Source organism: Pogona vitticeps, chromosome 4 (assembly GCF_051106095.1).
Source record: "Pogona vitticeps strain Pit_001003342236 chromosome 4, PviZW2.1, whole genome shotgun sequence".
NCBI classification, from domain to species: Eukaryota; Metazoa; Chordata; class Lepidosauria; order Squamata; family Agamidae; genus Pogona; species Pogona vitticeps.
In genome coordinates, this window is record NC_135786.1 from 30,004,178 (window position 1) to 30,024,260 (window position 20,083).

General features: G+C 39.1%; 1 protein-coding gene across 39 annotated transcripts in view; it reads left to right on the forward strand.

Annotated features, from left to right (window-relative positions):
- The window catches only part of PTPRT (protein tyrosine phosphatase receptor type T), a 716,634-nt gene that overhangs the window by 604,165 nt on the left and 92,386 nt on the right, over nucleotides 1–20,083 (forward strand). For 25 of the 39 annotated variants that reach the window (XM_078393145.1, XM_078393157.1, XM_078393150.1 and 22 more), the window contains 2 exons: nucleotides 4,899–4,976; nucleotides 5,171–5,206. The exons of 12 other annotated variants lie outside the window; for them this stretch is intronic. In XM_078393145.1, coding sequence (XP_078249271.1) covers nucleotides 4,899–4,976; nucleotides 5,171–5,206 — 114 coding nt within the window. The remainder of the gene's footprint in view (nucleotides 1–4,898; nucleotides 4,977–5,170; nucleotides 5,207–20,083) is intronic. 2 more of the 39 variants (XM_078393154.1, XM_078393173.1) reach the window with 1 other exon arrangement.

The following is a 20,083-nucleotide window of genomic DNA, read 5'->3' on the forward strand; positions in this document are numbered from 1 at the left end:
CTTGGGGAGCCTCAGAAATAGCCTGTAGAAATAGAATGCAGTTCTGGGGCTGCAATTTGCCCACCCGATCCAATACCATCAACGTACCCTCTAATTTTCAGCCCCGCTGGGTGGGGCTCCACCTCTGTCATGCACAACTCTGCCCCTGTGTGTGTACGCGGGTTCGTCCCCACACACTAGGTTCTGTTGCAACTGGAACCTAACATAATTCCTGTGCAGAGGATGAAGACAGCTGTGTAGAGGGAAGCAGAGTCATGCGCACACATGCACACACTCATGCACCCATCTTAGCAGGAACTTTGAATATTGTGAAGGATGCAATATGGCATGCAAAGGTGTACAGTTAGGAGTGCTGCTGATGTAAGCTGAGCCCTATGATCTCATTCTTTGATTTTCTTCATATCACTATATATGGGGGACAAATATAGATTTTGTTCCTACTTGCTACCTTCCACTGGAGCTGGCCGCAAACTACTGATATGAAGAAAAGCAAATAGCATCACAGATTTCTTTCTTAACAATGATGGCCAAGACCTGGAAAGTCATATAAGGAAGTCCTTGTTTCCATATTTTGCTTTCTTTGACTGCAGTGATTACGGTCACCCTAGGGAAATATTTGTATCATAGTAAATTGGAGAGAAGAATGCTCTTTAAAGGGGAAATTATAATTCTGCACCCATATCACACAACTGCATCTTTTAGTGAAAACTATATAGTGATTAACTGTGGTTAAACTGAAGTAACAGGACTAGTCACAGAGCAGAGGCACAAAGATGCAAAGGATGTTAATTCTAATGGAGTTTTGTGATTGTAGGGCAGTAACATGTGCCACTCACTTTTTTTTCTTGATAATGCTGTAGCGAGAGGAAATTAGTCATCTCCAACTATTCAACTATTTGAATGAAATCCCTGTTCCTTCTGAAGCAGAACATATAATCATGATGAAGCCCATTTCATGCATTACTTCCTGCTCATGGTGCGGAAAGGAGGAGATAAGTGAAACTTAAAGATTTGTACAGGAGTGAGATTTCTGTCGAGAAAGTGCAGACCACATTTCCAGTGTACTTCATCCACATCCAATGTCTTGGATGCAGCACTTAAATTCCCATCTAACGTGGTGTAAGACACCCAGGTTTGTCATTGGAAATCAAATGTCTTTAGCTTTTTCTTCCCGCCTCCCCCAGTTCCTAGGAAATAGATGACATCTCAGTCATAGTATAAGTGTTGGGATTTGAGCATTATGATGAAAGGAAGAGGAATTTATTTCTACTCAGTAGCAGAATCACTGGAAGTACAATAGGACAAGTTGGCTGATGGATGTGGAGCATACAATGGCAGAGATTAAAATAGCACCCCATCATTTCCAAGAAAGCACAAAATCTTACATAGACTCCATCAAAATTTTCTGTTCTTTAGAGAGAAATGTAGCAAAAGGCAATAAACACTGGATCAATCCTACAATATAGCACTTCAAAATCCCTTCTCCAAAGTGCTGTACTTCTCTTGGCATGTCCTGATGAAACTATTCACTGTGATTGTCCTAGAGCTGCCTGTCATAAAACTGCATTCCCTCCTCTCCCCCCTAACTCTTTTCCCCCTCTATCCTTTCCTTATGTGGACTGTATGGAGAGAGAGAGACTGACATTTTTTAGTTCCCTCTGAATAAAAACCACAAGTTTTCAGATTAAGATTCAGTCCATTTTGGAAGTGTCCTGCTTTGGTTCAGAGATCTCCTTAATTTTTCCCTATCAGCCCAATTTTGTTCTGGACTCAGGATTCATCCAAATTGAAAAGCTGGCATTCAAAAAGCTTGCAGTCCCTTCTACTTTTCTTTTATCTGTAAATATAACTTATGCACACACACACACACAAAAAAAAAAATCAAGGAAATGGCCAATAATTATCAGGAGTATATTTGAATTTGTAAGAGCTCTTTGGTATTAAATGTCTTCCTTTGAAAGTGATGTGATTTTACGCAGTGCTTTACAAGTGAATAAAAGTATCAGCTCAGTGAAGAAGGGAGATGACAGAGAACATCAGAGCAGGGAGCTAAAATTATCCACAAGTGTGCGTGGCATCCAATGAAGTACATGCAAGGTCATTACAGAGAACACGCTTCATGTAATTTGGTGTCCCACGAGCATGATGAGTGAAGCACTGTATCAAATGAACAATGATACGCTGACGATATATCCTGCTCAGAGGCACTGCTGTGCTGACACCATGCTGATGGGCTGTCATGCAGTAGGTCATAGATAAAGCAGACCTGGCAGGAGTGATCTAAGTAACAGCTCTGCATTATGGACACAAGTAGGCTGATAACAGAGAGAGAAAAAAGAAGAAGAAAGATAAAAGGTAGGATTTTATTATAGGTTGCTTATTCAGGAATCTTAATTTGGAAGGAAGCCAAGCAACTTTGCTTTGAAAATGAAGGGCGTGAAAATGTCACTTCTGAAACAGAGAATGTTGCCTGGGGATGTCTGTGGGAGGAAGTTGCGTTAGGAGAGAGGGAAACGGACATCTGACGTTGCACTCAAAGCTGTGCTACCATGTAGAATTATAAAGTTACCCTTGTCTACTGGGAGCTTATATAGGAAAATCAGGGCAATGATGATCTATTAAAAGATGTGAAGGCATAAGCAAGTTCCTTATGGGAGTTTTTGGAGTTGGTACTAAAATTGAGCAGTTGTGGAATTCAGGTTGAATATCTAACTTGTGCAGCATATGAAGTCTTCCTCCAGATCCTGAAAGCCTTGGGAAATCCACAAGACTTTCATCATACTTGTTCCTTTAAAATGGTTAGAATGCATTCATAGCATTCATTCATGTTTACAGAGAAAAAGAAAGAGTTCTGTGCAAACTTTAATGATTAAGTCTGTGAAGAGGAATAACTCTTTTCTGCTTAAATAAAAACAAAAGTAAACGCATCCTTTGGAAAGACACAATTTCTTATATGGTTGTTGTAGGTTCTTTGGACTATTTGGCCATGTTCTGGAGATTTTTCTTCCTAAGGTTTTGTCAGTTTCTGTGGCCAGCATCTTCAGAGGACAGGAGCTAGAAGGTGTCCTCTGAAGGTGCTGGCCACAGAGACTGGCGAAACCTTAGGAAGAAAAACCTCCAGAATATGGCCAAACAGCCCTAATAACCCACAACCACCATCGGATCCCGGCCATGAAAGCCTTCGAGAACACATTTTCTTATATATTGGACTTCCACATTTTAAGGATTGTATGGAATTGATGTATGGACAAGATCCAGCGATAATAGCTAGGGGTTTGTTGAGTTTCAAGTGTGGTGGGACAGGGGTGTGCATATTAGTCCTACCTCCTATGTGCCTACCCTACCCAGAATTCAGACAGATCTTTGTTTGTTCACAGCTGAGGTCTGCAGCAGCACTTGTGACTGCATTCAGCGAATTGGTCTTGCAATATTTCATGCCTGGAAGCCGGCAGCCCAGCCATATCTCCATCTCCACGTCACTACTGTACTATTATGCTATCTCTTAGGAATAACTGTCTGGAACTGTACTCAAGGTTTTGGCTAAAGCTCTGTACAAAAAATTAATGGTGTACTTTAAAAAAGGGAGGAAGTTATGAGAGTCTGGAAGACTCAAACAACACAAATAAGAACACATTGTGTTCAGCACAGTTTTGTTGCTTTTAACCAACTTAGTTGCCAGCCTAATTTGGAACTGTCCCAGAATCAGATGAAATTGATGTTCAGATGAGGAGGCAGGGCAGAGAAGCCTGCAATGCTGCCTTTGAATGATCAGCTGCCAGAGGAGGAAGAGGAGGGAAACTCACGCTGTGGGGGTGAGCAAGCAGTCACACTGAGGAAGTGGGGAAGGAAGCGTGCACTGCCCAGGAATGGACACATGCACAGAGGAGGCAGGAAGGGAGAATATGTGGTGTCTATGGAACACGTGTGGGTGCAGTTCAGAATTCAGCTGAGCTGCTATTCGTGTCAATCTCTAGTTCTAATTCATGTGGAAAACTTCCACGGAGAACAAAAACTCTTCCTCTTCAGATGTCAGGGAACATATAAATACAGAAGTAAAGGGCCACAGAGCTACCTCTGCTCATGTGATGAATATATTCAAGAGTGGTGCCAGAATATAGCTAAGGTTTAGGGCTGTGGTTTTGGCTTTGATGTATAGCGCACACACAAAAAAGGAAAAGTACTGATTTAATTACCAGTGAATGTTCTAACCCTGGGAATTATATCTGCAGTCTAATATGCAGAGAATGTGTCTTCAGATTCTTCATAGCAAGTATATGTTGGTGGGATGGATTTGATTGAGAGGCAGGCTTTTCTGTTCATTCCTTTGCAGATTGTGTTTTGGTGTACATGTTCAACATCCTAAACTCTTTTTACCCTAACACCACAAAACATATTCAGTGAAAAAGCCATTACCACTTTTTTTTTAATTTTGAGGACTTTGCAAAAAAATAATCCGCAATACTAAAAGATATGGTTGCGAGTCCACCTACATTATCATGCAATAGTCCAGAATAATTCAAATAGTCTGTATTGTCCAGGGTAGTTCTGATCCTCAGTGATAGATTGTATACTTTTATAGTGTTGAGGTTATCAGAATAGATGTGTGGTGTAGTATCTGAGAAGGGAGAACATATATAGCATAGTATGGCAAGGCATACCAAACATGTCCTCTATGGGTTTGTAACTTCTACTGTATATTAACAGTACTAGAATACATCATGTTTATTAAAAAAGAGAATTATTCACATTGAGCAAGTATGCTTACTTCTATTCACTTTAATTAGGCAAAGTCTGGAGTATTCAATACTGCACTCTTCTCTGAGGAATTTCATTCCCTGTCCTGTTATCTTTCCAAGTATACATTTCTAAAGTCTCTTCCTTGTGTCTTTCTTACCTAGCTCCATCTTCTCCTTGTTCATTTTCTGTCCAAAGCAAAACTCTTCAGAGCAAATCTTTGTTGAAATCCTACTACTCAGGTACTTATTGTCTATGATTGCTTTTATGCATATCCCTGTAGATAACATAAATATGGCAGTGAAGAACTGTTTGGAATGCTAGAAACAGCTAACCTTTTGTTTTTATTTTATTTTCCACATTTATTCTCCTGTTGACCTTCTATTGGGTTCCATTGATCCGTATTCTGTGCGCAAATGGAATTTCATCTCAAAAGTATCATCAGACACTGTTCCATCGACCACACTGTTGGGTAAGAGAACTGTTATGATGCACAATAGCCTGTTGATGAGAAAACACATTCATTCTTTCCAAAAATGACTCAATAGAAAATTGACAAACAAACTCTAAAACATTATTTATAAGAGATAAGGGCCTCTGTCAGCAATAAACACCTCCCTGCATCACTGAGAAAGTTATGTATGTGCATGTTTTATCATATGCAGAGAGTCAGAACTATGTTCTCTTATAAATTTTCATCCTCCAAACCTTGTTTAATATGATGTGGCCTCATAAACAAACACTTTAAAAATGGTAGGACTCAATTCCACTTTTTTACTAAAAGATGGAATTCCATGCGAGAAAACATGAGTTTCAGAGGACCAGATTTAGGAGCATTTTATTCCATCAGCCCAGCACAACAAAAATGCATGGCTATTATCACATTATGATATTCAGTTTTTATCACAGATTTTTCCTTTAAATATATTTTAAAATAAGATTCACAGCCTATTTTCGCCATTCTGTGCTTCATTTTTAAGATTAGAAGAAGAAGAAAACACCCTTAACACATACAGATGATTGAGTAATAAAAAATAGAATAGAATTTAGAATTGGAGGTGGACATCTGACCATTTCAGCTCTCCCTGGGTCTACTTTGGCAGCATTTTTGGTAATTTGTGTGGCCCCCAGAGAATTCTGCAAGCCAAACATTAGCACAGGACCCACTGAAATGGCCCACTCATGCTTTACAGAATAGATCTACGAAATCGTATATCACATTATTTATTTGAGGAGAAAATAAAATGTATAATTGCCTAGTGATTTGAAGTATCGCTTGAGGAACCTGGTAGCCACTGTGTATGTGAAATTTGCAAAGGGCAGCTGAAATGATTTGAACATATAAAATTTATGGTGACAAATAAAATTTATCTTGTCATATTTATGCAACCTGGTATCTTGGAATGCTTTCAGTAAGCATCCAGATACAGCAATAAATATTATTAAACAGTCCCCATTTGATTAATAAATTATGTCAAGGTTGCTTGCTTAGATGAAACTCCAGAAACTCAACCCACCAAATATTATTCATTTAGCAGTCATTGTGCATTATAGACAGCATACCAAGGGGTCTTGGGTTATTTTTTGCATGATACTTTGAATTGGAAAGTTAATATCTCAGCCATAAAAGTGTGTGTGTGTGGTGTTGCATTGCCATACTCCATATTTCTCAACATCCAGACCATAATTTTGTATGTAGCACAGTATGACTGAGGAGAGACCCTCCTCAGTCTTGGCTTCTATAGTCCAGACTCCCAGAGCTACAGGAACTAGATTTTATTAATGTTGGGGAACAGGATACAAGGGAAGGATTAGATACCAGTTCATTGGGAGATAAGGGTGACTTTAGTTCATGAATCTCTACCGATTCCATTCTTAGTCTGAATGCAGGTTTCTGGCACTGGGCTTGGGCTGTCTATTCACATTGTTGGGGGTGTTGGCCCTAAGCCAACTCACACCATTTAAGGAGAGTTTGTAGGACACTGCCCTGGTCTCCTCAGTCCCACATGCTGCTGCCTCCCACACTCCCTTTGTTGCTTCTGTCTCCAGCACCTCCTTTGATTCAGGGCGGGGGCCAGGTGCTGTGTTCTCCATGGTGAGTAGAAGTTGGAGATATCAGTGGATTGAAGATGGGGTTATTGTTGCCACATCCCCTTTCTTTGGCCACAGGGAACTCAACCCTATCTAAGGGTTCTGGACTTCCATATGCTCTTCTTCTCCAAGGCACAGAAGACTAAGTTCAGCTATTCTTCAGCATCACTTTTTTCCCCTAGATTCAGAAGAAGGTGACAAGACCTCCCCCTAGTATTCTTGCTCCTCCCTTATATCTGACTCCTGACAGATGAGCCCAGCCATTGCCTCCCTGCCCAGATGTGGCTGGCCTTTCCTGGGCTCCCACCCATGGCCTCCATCATCCTGTCTACACTGTCCTGGACCGAACAAATGGTATCTCCATCAGATCCACCGAGGAGTGCAGGATCAGGCCAGACAGTCCTCCAGTGACATCTGGATAATCACCCTCTGACACAGTAATTTTACGTTTTTCCATAAACAATACTATCTCCCTTTGCCTACTTTTGGAATTATTATGTTGTTTCAGATGAAGAAATACAATCTAATTTCCAGTTGTACAAATCTGTACTGTCATGCAGTACAAACATATTAACATAAAAATTTGCCACTTTTGAAAGAAGCATGAAGCCTTCTGCGCAAAAGAAGATGCCATTAACTGGACAGTTAATGTATAGTGTATCATTTAAGTGACTCTGATAGAGTATGGCTGAAACAAGATCATCCAATGGGTTGCATGGCTGACCCAGTATTTTTTTTTACCATTGTGTGATTGAGAAACAAATACCTAAGGGTATAATCTTATAGACATTCTTGCAAGCATACAATGTATGGGAAATAGTGCTGCAGTCTGACTCCAATCCATGTCCAGGCTGGACTTTTTGTGTCAGCAGCTGAGCTTCTATTTTTGGGAGCTTGGCTGGAAAAATTCCTTGACAGACAGAAGGGTTGCTTTAAGGGTGATTGCTGCTTGCAAAGTGACCCTTTCCTGTACAATTGGATATCTGCCTTTCTCACTGTCTGATCATACCCTAACTATAAACAGTCCAGGATTGGTCCAACTAGTTTTGTAATATCCATAGCTCTTCAATTCCAGACAAGATCTTTAGAAGCCAGGCAGCTACCAGCTCAAAACACCAGGGATTGAATCTGTGTCCTGCGTCATGCCTGTCTTCTTCTACTGAGCTATGACCCTCATGTCTTAGATCTGAGATAAACATTCATGTAGCAATAGAGAAGGAGCACCAATCAGACTTACCTTCTTGTTCAGAGTTTCCTCTTCTTCCACCCCAGATTCTTCTGGAATAGGTAAAAAGGAGGAGAAAGAGTATGATGAGAATGGGGGTTGATGGAATTGATGTTTTGTAAATAGGTTGGTATATAAGTAAGGTAGCCACAAATTATTATTATTTTGTCCGGATACTAATCAAAGCCAGTGAAATATGTAGCTTTAAAAACTCCAATTTTCCTTGAAATGAGTATCTACGACCCTTCTGCTCTGAAATCTAAAGTCCAAGTTATTTTGTCTTCTGTCCTTTTAATAAAAAAATACAGTAGCGGAAAACAGTCACATCTTGATTTATAAAGTTAAAAAATAGCAAGGATTCCGTGCACTTGCTGAGTTGTCTCTTGATAAGTACTGCTTCCCTGTCATGTGCATCTTAATAACTAAAAAAAAGTGAAGCTAATAATAGTTCATGATAACTGAATTTCAGCATCATTAACCTGATCTGAAGATTGGGATTTTCTTTTTTTAAGTGGGAGTTTAAAAACTGATAAATTAGCTGTCATTCTGCAGTTTATTCCAGAGTTGCTGCAGGGGCAGGGTCTATCAATTCATCTGGAGTGTGATGTCAAAGCAAAACGACTGATAGAGATCTTTTTTGGTATTGAAAAGTCTGAAAAGTACTTACAATCTTAAATGGCTATGAGGAATTCCAAAGATTTTGGTTACAAAGTTACCAGATGTCAATAAGGAATTTGGTGAAGAATGGTGCATAGAAGAAATGCCTGAAGAAAAGCAGGACAAGCTATTTTACTTGTTATCATTACATTTTAAACCTTTAAAAGGGTGATCTATTTATAGATAACAGAAATGTAAACTGATCTGAGAAAGTGACAGACCAGTTGATCCCAGTAAGGGTAAATAATTCATTTTTATGGAAGAGAGAAGAGGAAAACATTATAGATTGAATTACAGAGAATTATAGACTGATAATGTAATTAAAGGGGAAATGCATACATAGATATTGGTAATGGAAAAAACTCTAATTAGAAGTGAACTCTGGAATTGCTTTCTATTGAGCTTTCAAGAGAAGATTTGACATTAGTAGAATTCTCTCTCTCTCTCTCTCGCACACACACACACACACACACACACACAAATCTATTACAGAACAAAATACAGTTGTGCCTTGACTTACAGTATGACCATAATCCGTTCCAGAAAATGGACGTAACTCAAAATGGTTATAAGTTGAAGCACCATTTCCCATAGGGATGCATTGAAATGCAATTAATCTGTTCCGGGCAAAGAAAAAAATCACCCCCCAAAAAAATCACTGCAAGACTCATTGGAAACATGATTAATACCTTCCGGCTAAAGGGGGCGGGGCAGAAAAGCAATCAAGCATGCAAGACCCATTGCAAATGCACATAAAACAAATGGAGCAGATTGGAAATGCACAGAGAACAAAGGGACAAGGTCGGAAATGCACAGAAAACAAAGGAAAAAGTAAGGGAAGCATGCAGGACCCATTGCAAATGGGGGGAAAACCCCAAAAAGCAACCAAACTCCCCAAGACCCATTGGAAATGGGAGGAAGCCAAAGAGCAACCAAACCTCCCTAGACCCATCAGAAATGGGGGGACCCAAAAAAACAAACAAACCCCCAAGACCCATCACTAGCACAGAAACATAACCCCCCAGCCTAAAACCATGCTGCACAAACACCCAGAACAGTTTTTAAAAAGCAGAAAACAGCACCTTACCTCACCTAACAGGCAGTTGCAAGCCTCTCTGCAAACACACACACGCTCACTCAGAAGCAGAAGCCAGGCAGTCCCTCCTTGATCGCACTCACTCTAACCATTGGGGCAAAAGAGCTACAAGGAAGCAGACTCTTTCGCCACCTACAGTTAGCAATTTGAATTTCCCACCTTTTTCCCATGCCTTTTTCTGTTCATCAGTGGAAGCTCCGGTCACAAGTAGAAGCAAAATTTTGCGATCGGAGCTGTTTGTAAGTCAAATTGGGTGTAAGTAGGGATGGTCATAAGTCGAGGCACCACTGTATTGATTAAACAATAAGATTAAATAATAAGATTAATTACACATTGAGAATGGCACTGTAATTTATCTTTATGAAATGTAATGCAATGTGGAAACGACTTCTATAGAATTTAGAAATTTAGAATTTGTGATGATATGCTCTTCTTTTCTATTTTAAAAATAATTTTATTCTTTTAATAAATATATGCACTCACATATCCATTCACACATTTCTGTGCCCTTCTTCCCTCTCTTCCTCTCTTTCACATTCCCTGTGACAGAGTCGTATCCATATTCTTATGAGGCTTTCCTGGAAAAAATATAAGCATCTTCCAATTATAATATAAAGACCAATAAATTCTGTATGCATTGGGGATTCCTTATTATCCATTCCGTTCATATAAACAATAAAAGAATGTCAGTCAGTTGTGAAAGAATCCAAATGTTTTATCCCTTTAGCTACATGCAGTTTGGAGGTTAATTTTTCCTGCAGTGCTACCTGCCATACTCTACAGTACTATGCTGCGATTAATGTTCCCTGCATGTTTTTCCACCCTTTGGCTATAGTCTGTCTTGCTGCTACTAGAAGATAGCCTGCTAAAAAGTTTATGTGAAATGGACTCATTGTTCCCTAAGAAAATGGTAAGAAGTGGTAACTTTGGGGATTTAGTATTGACTGATTTGTGGTTTTGTTTACTTTATTAAACCTTTTCTCAAAACTGGTCTACTCTTTTGCAGTACCACCAGTGGTATTGAAATGATCCCTTATACTTACAAAGCAAAGCAAAGTGTGCTGTTTATATACTGCTCCATAGTGTGTAAACCTCTCTCTGGGTGGTTTACAATTTAATTATGCAGACTACACATTACCATCCCCCAGCAAGTTGGGTACACAATTTGCCAACCTCAGAAGGATGGAAGGCTGAGTAAACCTCAAGCCTTTTACCTGGGATTGAACCCAGGTTGTGAGCAGCATTTTGGTTGCAGTACTGCAGTTTAACCATTGCACTTCTCCAATACATAGGTGGCATTGCAGGGTTCATATGTGAAAGCTGAAGTGGGGTCAAATAGTAACAGTGATCTCTTTATATAGAAATATTGTAAACATTTTTTACCACTTCTCTTCATTGACTTTGATGAGGGTACATCTGATTCAATCAACAATGAATACAGTTTTGACAGTTCCTTTATTTATTTCACCAAGAAATTGGAAAATACAGTGGCGCCCCGCATAGCAACATTAATCTGTTCCAGGATTAACGTCGCTATCCGGATTTGTCGCTATGCGGGGGGGGAACCCATAGGAACGCATTAAACTCCATTTAATGTGTTCCTATTGGGGAAAAACCGCTAAGTGGGAATCCTCTATAGGGCCACCATTTTTGCCGCCTCGGTAAGCGAGGAATCGGCGCAAAACGCTGCAGGCAGCCATTTGGTTGATCCAGTGGCCATTTTGGAACCGACGATCAGCTGTTTTCTAAACATCGCAATGCGAAGATCGGTAAGCGAAACGCTTACCGATCACCGCAATGCGATGTTTTGCCACTTAAAACATCGCAATGCGATCGCATTAGCCATCACAAAAAACACATCGCTATGCGGATTCGTTGTTAAACGGTGCACTCGTTAAGTGAGGCACCACTGTATATCCAAAGGGAGTGAGGCACCTGGTGGCTTGCTTCATGATTTCAGCTAGTCCAATAAGATTATTTACTTGATACCAAATTATCCACAATATGCCCCATTCTCTGAAATGATCCGTCCTAAACTCACTAGGAAGAGCTTGTTGATTTATTTATTTTATTTATTTATTTATTGGACTTATATACCGCCCCATAGCGCTACAAGCACTCTCCGGGCGGTTTACAATTTTAATTATAAAGGCTACACATTGCCCCCCCCCAGCAAGCTGGGTACTCATTTTACCGACCTCGGAAGGATGGAAGGCTGAGTCAACCTTGAGCCGGCTACCTGGGATTGAACCCAAGCCGTGAGCACAATTTTGGCTGCAATGCAGCAGTTTAACCACCGCACCATGAGGCCTCTAAGACCCTAATAAGATCAATCTTTTAAAATATCTATGGTTTAAATACCTCATCACCTACAAGAGACCTGGATGACAGTGTATTGATATTACAGGAGAGATAGGATGAACTTCTCCTTTCTTTGCTGCCACAGTTGCATTGCAGGATCTATTGACACTTTGACGCTGATATTTTAAGGCTTTCCTCACAAAAAGTATTTTTCCTAGCTCAGATATACCCAAGTACTGTAGTTCCTTTTCTATTTGAAACCAGGTGGTTGGCCAGATCATGCATCTATCATATGATGGACTTGATAGGTTTCCTAATATATGCGGAGCAGTAAAATACCCCAACACCCTTTGTTGATCGGATGGTAGCGAAGTGATTCAACTGTCCCAGGGTTTTTCCTGTGAAAACTTAAAATTTCTGTTCCTTTCTGCCACATTTTTAATGTGGCGTCTTGATTTTTTAAAGACAGAACATAAAAAAATATATGTGTACTGAGGTAAAATCATTGTCATCTTAACAGAAGCAATCCAGCTTCATAATGATAGCTTACATTTATCCCATTCCCCCCCATTTGAATTTCTTCCAAATACCTGCATAGTTGGATTTAAGAAGGTTGGTGGGATTTTTAGCTATGAAGATTTCTAAATATTTAAAGCCTTTATTTGTAAATGGGACTATTAACCTTTGTGATATTTTTTAAAATGGAGGAAAGTACATTGAAGCATATGAAATGTAATTTCCTAAAATTCATTTGGAGTCCGGAAATCTCAGAGAATTCCTCTAATTCCTTTAATATATGAGAGATTGCTTCTATAGGGTTCTTTAACATCACTATCACACAATTAGCATTTAAACTGGTGACAGTCACTTGCTATTATAAGTTCAAAGTAATATCTGTCTCTTTGCTGCCTACGGTTGTTGCACATATGGGTCCAGGGTTCCTCTTCGAATTTCAGTATGTACTAGGTGGAGAATAGCCATGCCAAGATGCACAACTAACAGGAATGTACAGCAGTGGGATAGAGATCTTTAAGATTTTTCTGATTCATGTGGAAAAGAGCTCTCTCTCTCTTTCTCTCTCTCTCTCTCTGTTCTCGTTTAGTGCTATTCTCACTTCAGCTTCTAATGTGGAACTGTGGGTATACTGAAGTGTTTTTCAGCATATATGGAGACTATACTATCTGAAATTATTTTTGTTTACTGTGATGCTGAAGGCGTTTAGGGAATGACTGATCTGAATGCATGAAGGGAGGAAGTACTCTAACTTAGCACTGCCTGTCATCACTTTGTCCACATGGAAAGCAATAATCAGAAATGGTGAATGGTTTCTGATAATGCACAAAGACTGCCTGTATTAGAGGATATTGTCTAGTTCAGTCTATTCCCCCATAACACATTGTCGATACTGAATTAAATCCTCTGGTCTGTAACACAGTGCTTATATCTTTATATACCTCATTAACACAAGACTGGTCCTCACACAACATCTGGCTGTGAGTTCATGGACTGTTATAGTAAAGTCTTTGCCTGTCTTATAAAACACCCTCCAGCAGCACAGGGAACTAATTTGTTGATACACAATGTTGCTGGTATCAAGGGTATTTTGGGGGTGGGAAATAACATCTCCATTGTATTGTCCATAATAGGAAGGTTTATCAATTAACATGTGTCCCTATTAACATTAGCATATGCCAGTAAATGAAGCCATTTCTCATATAATAACCCAGAAACACAAGAAAACAAAAGGCAGACTGTAAGATAACATTGCATGTGTTTCTGTTACCAACAGAGCAATGCAGAAAGTGATATTAGTCATTCTGGAGCTATCCTTAGGAAATGTCATATAAATGACAGTCCTCTTACACCCATAGAGTGAGATTGGAAATGTGTGTAATTAAATCCATTGCAAACACCACTCCAAAAATAATTTATTTTGTAGAATGGATGTCTTATCATGTTACACACTTGCCACAGCTAACAGAATAAAAATATAAATGGATATGAAAGGCTTATCATTTCAAAATCAGATGGAGGTTGTGGATATTGAGAGAATAATTTTGAAACAAAACTTTGTTTTTTATATTCAAGACATCACTGTGGTAGTGCTTGAGTTGTTTCAACAGAGCCTAAAAAGGCTTCCCATCCTCTTCTCCTTTCAGAAGATTAATATTATGTCATGAAAAGGAAAAATATGGATTATTTTACTCCCTTTTAACTTTGTAAGCTTTAATCTTACTGGAGCATATTAAGCAATATGAAAATACAATGTACCATGAAATAGGGACCTGGAGTGGGGATAAATACTTTGTTGTTGTTGTCGTCATCATTGTTTTAGTAGAGCACCTGTTTGTTAATGCATTTTAAAAATTTGTGTTCATAAGCAAAAAACACTCTTCTTTGGATACCTGGAAGTTGATAATGTTTATGGCAACTTGCAGATCAGCAGATATATTTCTGATGGTTGTTGTAGGTTTTTTGGGCTGTTTGGCCGTGTTCTGGAACACGGCCAAACAGCCCGTAAAACCTACCACAACCATCAGATCCCAGCTATGAAAGCCTTTGAGAATACAGATATATTTCTGTCTGAGATTCCATGGATCAACTTCTTCAGACACAAGGACTGTAGTTCACTAATGTTTGCACTAAAATGAATCTGTTAGTCTTTAAGATGCCAGCATTCATTTGTATTTGTTATATAAGCTGAAACTGACAAATACCTCTTTGAAACTGATAGCTGTAGATAAAGCTTTAATGTCACAGAACAATTCTGTTGTTCATTGTAAAAAAGCAAAACACTTTTTGGATTTGGTCTAAGAGTTGATGTGCCAATGTTGTATTGAGTGGTATAGACTAAACTCTGGTTTTCTGCACTAGTACAATGCACCATAAAAGACATGGCATGGATCATAAGGAGGAAGACTGGTGTTATGAGTGATAGCAGCAAGTGGCATCTTTTCCACTGATAGGACAGGGAACAAGATGTATGTAGATGACACTCCAAACACAAATGGGTGAAATGTAATTCATTCTACCCACAGAATAGATAACTGGGAGATGAAATACGTGTTCTTCACACAATACATGACCTTAAAGACTGGCAGAGAATGAGGATGGAGTGTGGACTACAAATGAAAGGAGCAAAAATGGAGGAAGTCCCATGAATGAGAACCAGGAAAATCACAAATATTGAAGATCTGTTCAGATATTTTATTTAAACTTGTTTGTTAATGTCATGTACCACTTCACTGAGCTGTTATCTGAGTAGTGTTAATATGCATTTTAATTCTTCCATAAGGTTGAAATAAAGAAAAATAAAGGAGGAGAAAGGAGAAAGTTCAGAAGTCACCCTCAGAAGCTTTCTCTTATTTATTACTCTAGTTTAGAAATGGGCTACATTCTGGTACACACTGAATTTTTCATATAGGTGTTATAAGCTGTGATTCTTAAGAGAAGGCTACAGCCCTGCTAAACCTTGATTGCATTCAGTATAATTGGACATACTGGGAACCATAATGTTTTTGCCATTATAAATTATTGGCAGCACATCAGAGCAAAAGTCTTGCTTTGCACTCAGTTTACCTGTAGAACAAAATATTTCACCCTCTGGTTCTGGTTCCATATATTTTCCATTCTGTCTAGGTATTCCATATATTGCAAGAAAATTATCACCTCCTGATATTCCCTGCTGAAATCCAGACATTTACCTTTCCCCACCCAATCCACTTAGAAAACATCAGCATGCATTCACTTCTGCTTCTAAATGGGGTGAAGAAGCTCCACTGCTCTTCCACCCTATGGAGAAGATGTGCCAGGATTTTAATTTGAACCTGGAAGTTAACTGCAGGTTCTCCCTAGTTTAGGTCCTCCCAGGCCCATCCACTGATGGTCAGGCTTTCTTAGGCCAGCAGGCCCCTCTGATTGGTCAGCAAGCAGTGATCAAATTGTCTCAGACAGAAGCATGGCTGTATTGTGTGTCAGAAGCCCTACTGTACTCCCAGAGAACTCTGTCATGAGAGAAGATGAGACTCTATGCCCAGTAAGTGGAGAGGCAGAGTTATGCATTGCTTCATTATTATATACTTGACCAACTCATATGAACCATCACTATATTCAGTAGCAGAACCTCAAACACAGTATTGAGAAATAAAGTGTGAATTTGGGATTTTCAATTTGTTTAAGCTTCACTGTATGATTTATATATTATGCTTTACATGCAGTTTCTAGGAAACTGCTAGTGTCCAATTCTTGCGATACCACCTTTTTTGCTTCTGTCTAGATCAGTGGCTCCCAACCTAGGGTCCAGATGTTCCTGGACTAAAATCTGCAGCAGTAGCAGATTTAGCTGTGCTGACTAGCTTTTTTGGAATTGTAGTCCAAGAACATCTGGGAACACAAGGATGGGAGCCACCAATCTAGATGTATCATAATTTTTTTTTATTCTGGTTAGACATTCATTTGTTAGATGTAGTTTAAAGCCAAAAGTGTGCCAATAGGTTCTACCCCTAAAAAATAAATAAATCTGATAATAAAAACATAGGCAGGGGACATCAAAAAATGGAATTCATACGGGATACAGGGATAATTAAATAATTAAATCTGAATACACTGAACTGAGTAGTTTCAAGTTGTCTTTTATGAAAAGTATAAAGGTTTTAAGTGTGTTTTCGTAGGCTTGCACTTTATGCTTTATAACTCTGTCTTGAAATGGAATCATGCAGTGTTTTTTTTTTTAACTTGAGGCTGATGAAAGTGAAGAATCTGAAGAAAAGCCAGTTGTAAAATTGGGTTTCAATTCACCCTAATGATGGGAAATTGGCTGTAATCATTTTTAAAATGTTCCCCTTTTTATTACAAAAGGTTGGTGAGGAAGAGAATGACAAAATCTGCATTGGGAAAGTAAATCCAGTTTGGCAAGCTAATAAGCCTTGAAAATCCCCTCTGTTCAGATTTCTCTCACATTATCATTAGTAATAACATTAGGCCGGCTATTATATGAATAAACGCTTAGCTTGCTACTCTTCTACTAAAATCTCCCAACAGAAACGCACATGGACATAATTATAGCTTTCCACAAGCCAATAAATGTTTATTTTTCATGTTCAATTAATATGTCTACATTGATAGTATTTTAAAATGTGTGTTAATGCTCAGTGCTTTCATATGTATTATAGTTACAACTTGCTTTCTATGACATTGCTTGTATTTTGGTAGCGGGAAAAATCTTCCAGACTGTATTCCTTTATCAGTGGGATTCAGCTCATAAAGGAATATAGTCTAGCAGGGAGACTTTTGTAGAAAGTAGAAAAATATTTTCTGTTGTGCCACTGCTCTCAAGGCTTCCATTCAATGGAATAGATTATTTGAAAGTCGGACTACCCAGGGGGAGACAAGGAGAAGGTCTTTAGTTATGAAATAATTCCCTCTGCTGATGTTTGCTGGTGACATGATCTTTCCATAGATAGAGATGTATCCAGAGTATTTGTCCCTCCCCCTTTTCTGCCAATTGATTCCACATAGTGCCACTTAAGTGCAATTCTAACCAGGATAAGCATCCACATTACCCTACTTCTTTTCTTTCTTTTAAAAAAATCACCAAGTAAAAATAAACTTGGTGATGTTTACTTTAATAGATAGTGGACAGGAGAGGAAGGTGGTCTGGAGAATAGTAGGACAATTAAAGTTTGAAAATAAGTGTGAGTGGTGGCTTTTATTGGACCACTTAAAAAAATCAAACAAATTGCAAGCTTTCATGGGAAAAATCCTTCTTCAGGCTTAGCACAACCCCTTCATGGACAGTGCAGAAAAACTGTAGACAGGAGTCCAAAAATTGATGGTTCATATCTGTGAAATTTTATGTTTGTCTTGCTGAGGCTACTGTCTCAAGCATCCTTGCAGCATAGTTTGGATTTTTTACACCATTCTCTTAGGCTCAAAAGATTGCCAATTACTATGTAATTGCCCCCCCTCACACTCACATTGCCTGCTTCACAACTTTTTGACTGTTGGAATCAGGAGGAACAACACAAAGACATAGCAGCCTCTAGCACAAGTTAGGGATTATACAGTAGCTTGGTATATTCATCAGGTAGAAATAGCCAATTGTGCCAAATTAAAGTTCAAATAATATTTTTACTTTGTGAGCATAACGAGTTGTTTCCTCTGTCCCTTTCAGTCCTCCAGAAAGGGTGACATTTTGTCATGCATCTTCAGGGAAAGAGCATGCAATTTGTAAGCTATCTTCAGAGTATTTCTGTAAAGCACTGCAGTTGTGTTTTGTCTCACCCAAAATGCTTTCAGTAAACATTCTCTCAGGATTTCTGAGACCAAACTGTCTCTTGATACAAGTTTTCAAGGGAAAAATTGGCTCCACATCTAGGCAATCTGAACTTTTGAACCTGTCAGACAGGACCAAACTAGCTTAAACTCCTTCCTGGCCAAACAAGCAGTTTGGTATTCATGTTTGCAAAAGGTTTCTGTGTCTGGTTGTAAAAATGCAAACTTAGATATACAGTGGTGCCTCGCTTGACGACGACCCTGCTTGATGACGAAATCACTTGATGATGAGTTTTTTGCGATCACTATTGCGATTGCAAAACAATGGTTCCAATGGGTTTTTTTCATATTATATTGATTATGAGCCTGCTTCACGAACTGTTTGTTCACTAAATGATTATTTTCCAGTTCTGCAAAATGGCTTCCCTCCCTTCGCAAAATGGCTGCTTTCCGGACCCCTGCTTCAGAAGACAGCGATTTTAAACATTTGATCAGTGGTTCTCTATCAGCGATCTTTGCTGGACTATGAGGTATTTCCCCATTGGAATGCATTAACCGGTTTTCAGTGCATTCCAATGGGGTTTTTTTTCCGCTTGATGACGATTTTGCGGAATGGACAATCGTCATCAAGCGGGGCACCACTGTATATTTTTTTAGAAATGTGTGACGAACAAATAATCGGTAGCTCACTCATCTAAACTATGAAATTTCTGTTTTTTCTTTGTGGCTGAGAATGGTCTTACTCAGTGTTAACAGAGGTTTTGTCTCTACATCTTGTCATAGTCTACAGCTGTTGGTTCAGTAGCTCAACCACTCCACTTGTCTTCTCACTATGCAATTTCTTGACGATTAAAAAAAAGGTCTGAAGTTATATCCACTCAAGTCAGTTGTGATGTATGCTGATGATATAAATGAATGGCTGTCAAAACATCTTGTTATTAACAGCTCTGCTTATATCTTGCAAATCAACATTGATTTCTTTCTTTGTTGACTCTCATGTTAAGCCATTCTCTCTTCCTGCTGCCCCCCCAGCAATATTTGTGTTGGGTCAGAAGTGGTTAACTGATGAAAAGTTTGGTATCTCTTTGTGAATGGTAATAAGCCAGAGAGAGTGTCCTCCAGACAATCTTGACTGCTGCCACTGAAGTTGTTGACATGCAGGATGTCCTTTGCTGTGTAAAGTTTGGCATCTTCTTTTCTGCTGGCAGTGCAGATTCAATATTGTGCAGCAGTTTCCAGGAGTTTTAGTTCATGGATAGAAAAGGACATAATTACAACATTAGGTCTGAAGAAAAGTTGTTTAAGCTCTGTTCATGAGCCAGAATCTCAAAAGTCTGGGTTCTACTTTTTAGACCTGGAACTTTAATGGGCCTCGACACAAGATGGATTGGAATTTGGAAAGCATCTTTTCCTGCCAAAGTGTTGATATGGTAGAGAAAAAGCAAGAACAAAAATATTCTCCATGTTGAGGTCAATCCAATTTAGAGGGAATTGATCAATAAGTTAAGGGAAAAACCCTGTGGAAATAGCTCTATGACTCTGTAGAACTTTACAGCACAGCGGAAAAAAGGAACTGAGGGGAGTCTTGGGTGGGAGGAGCTTGTGCCTCATGGGGGATCATCCCATAAAATTGTTACTTTTAGCTCTGGAATGCTCTGAGAATGTCAGCGCAGGCACAGACTAAACCCATATGTGTGTATTCACAG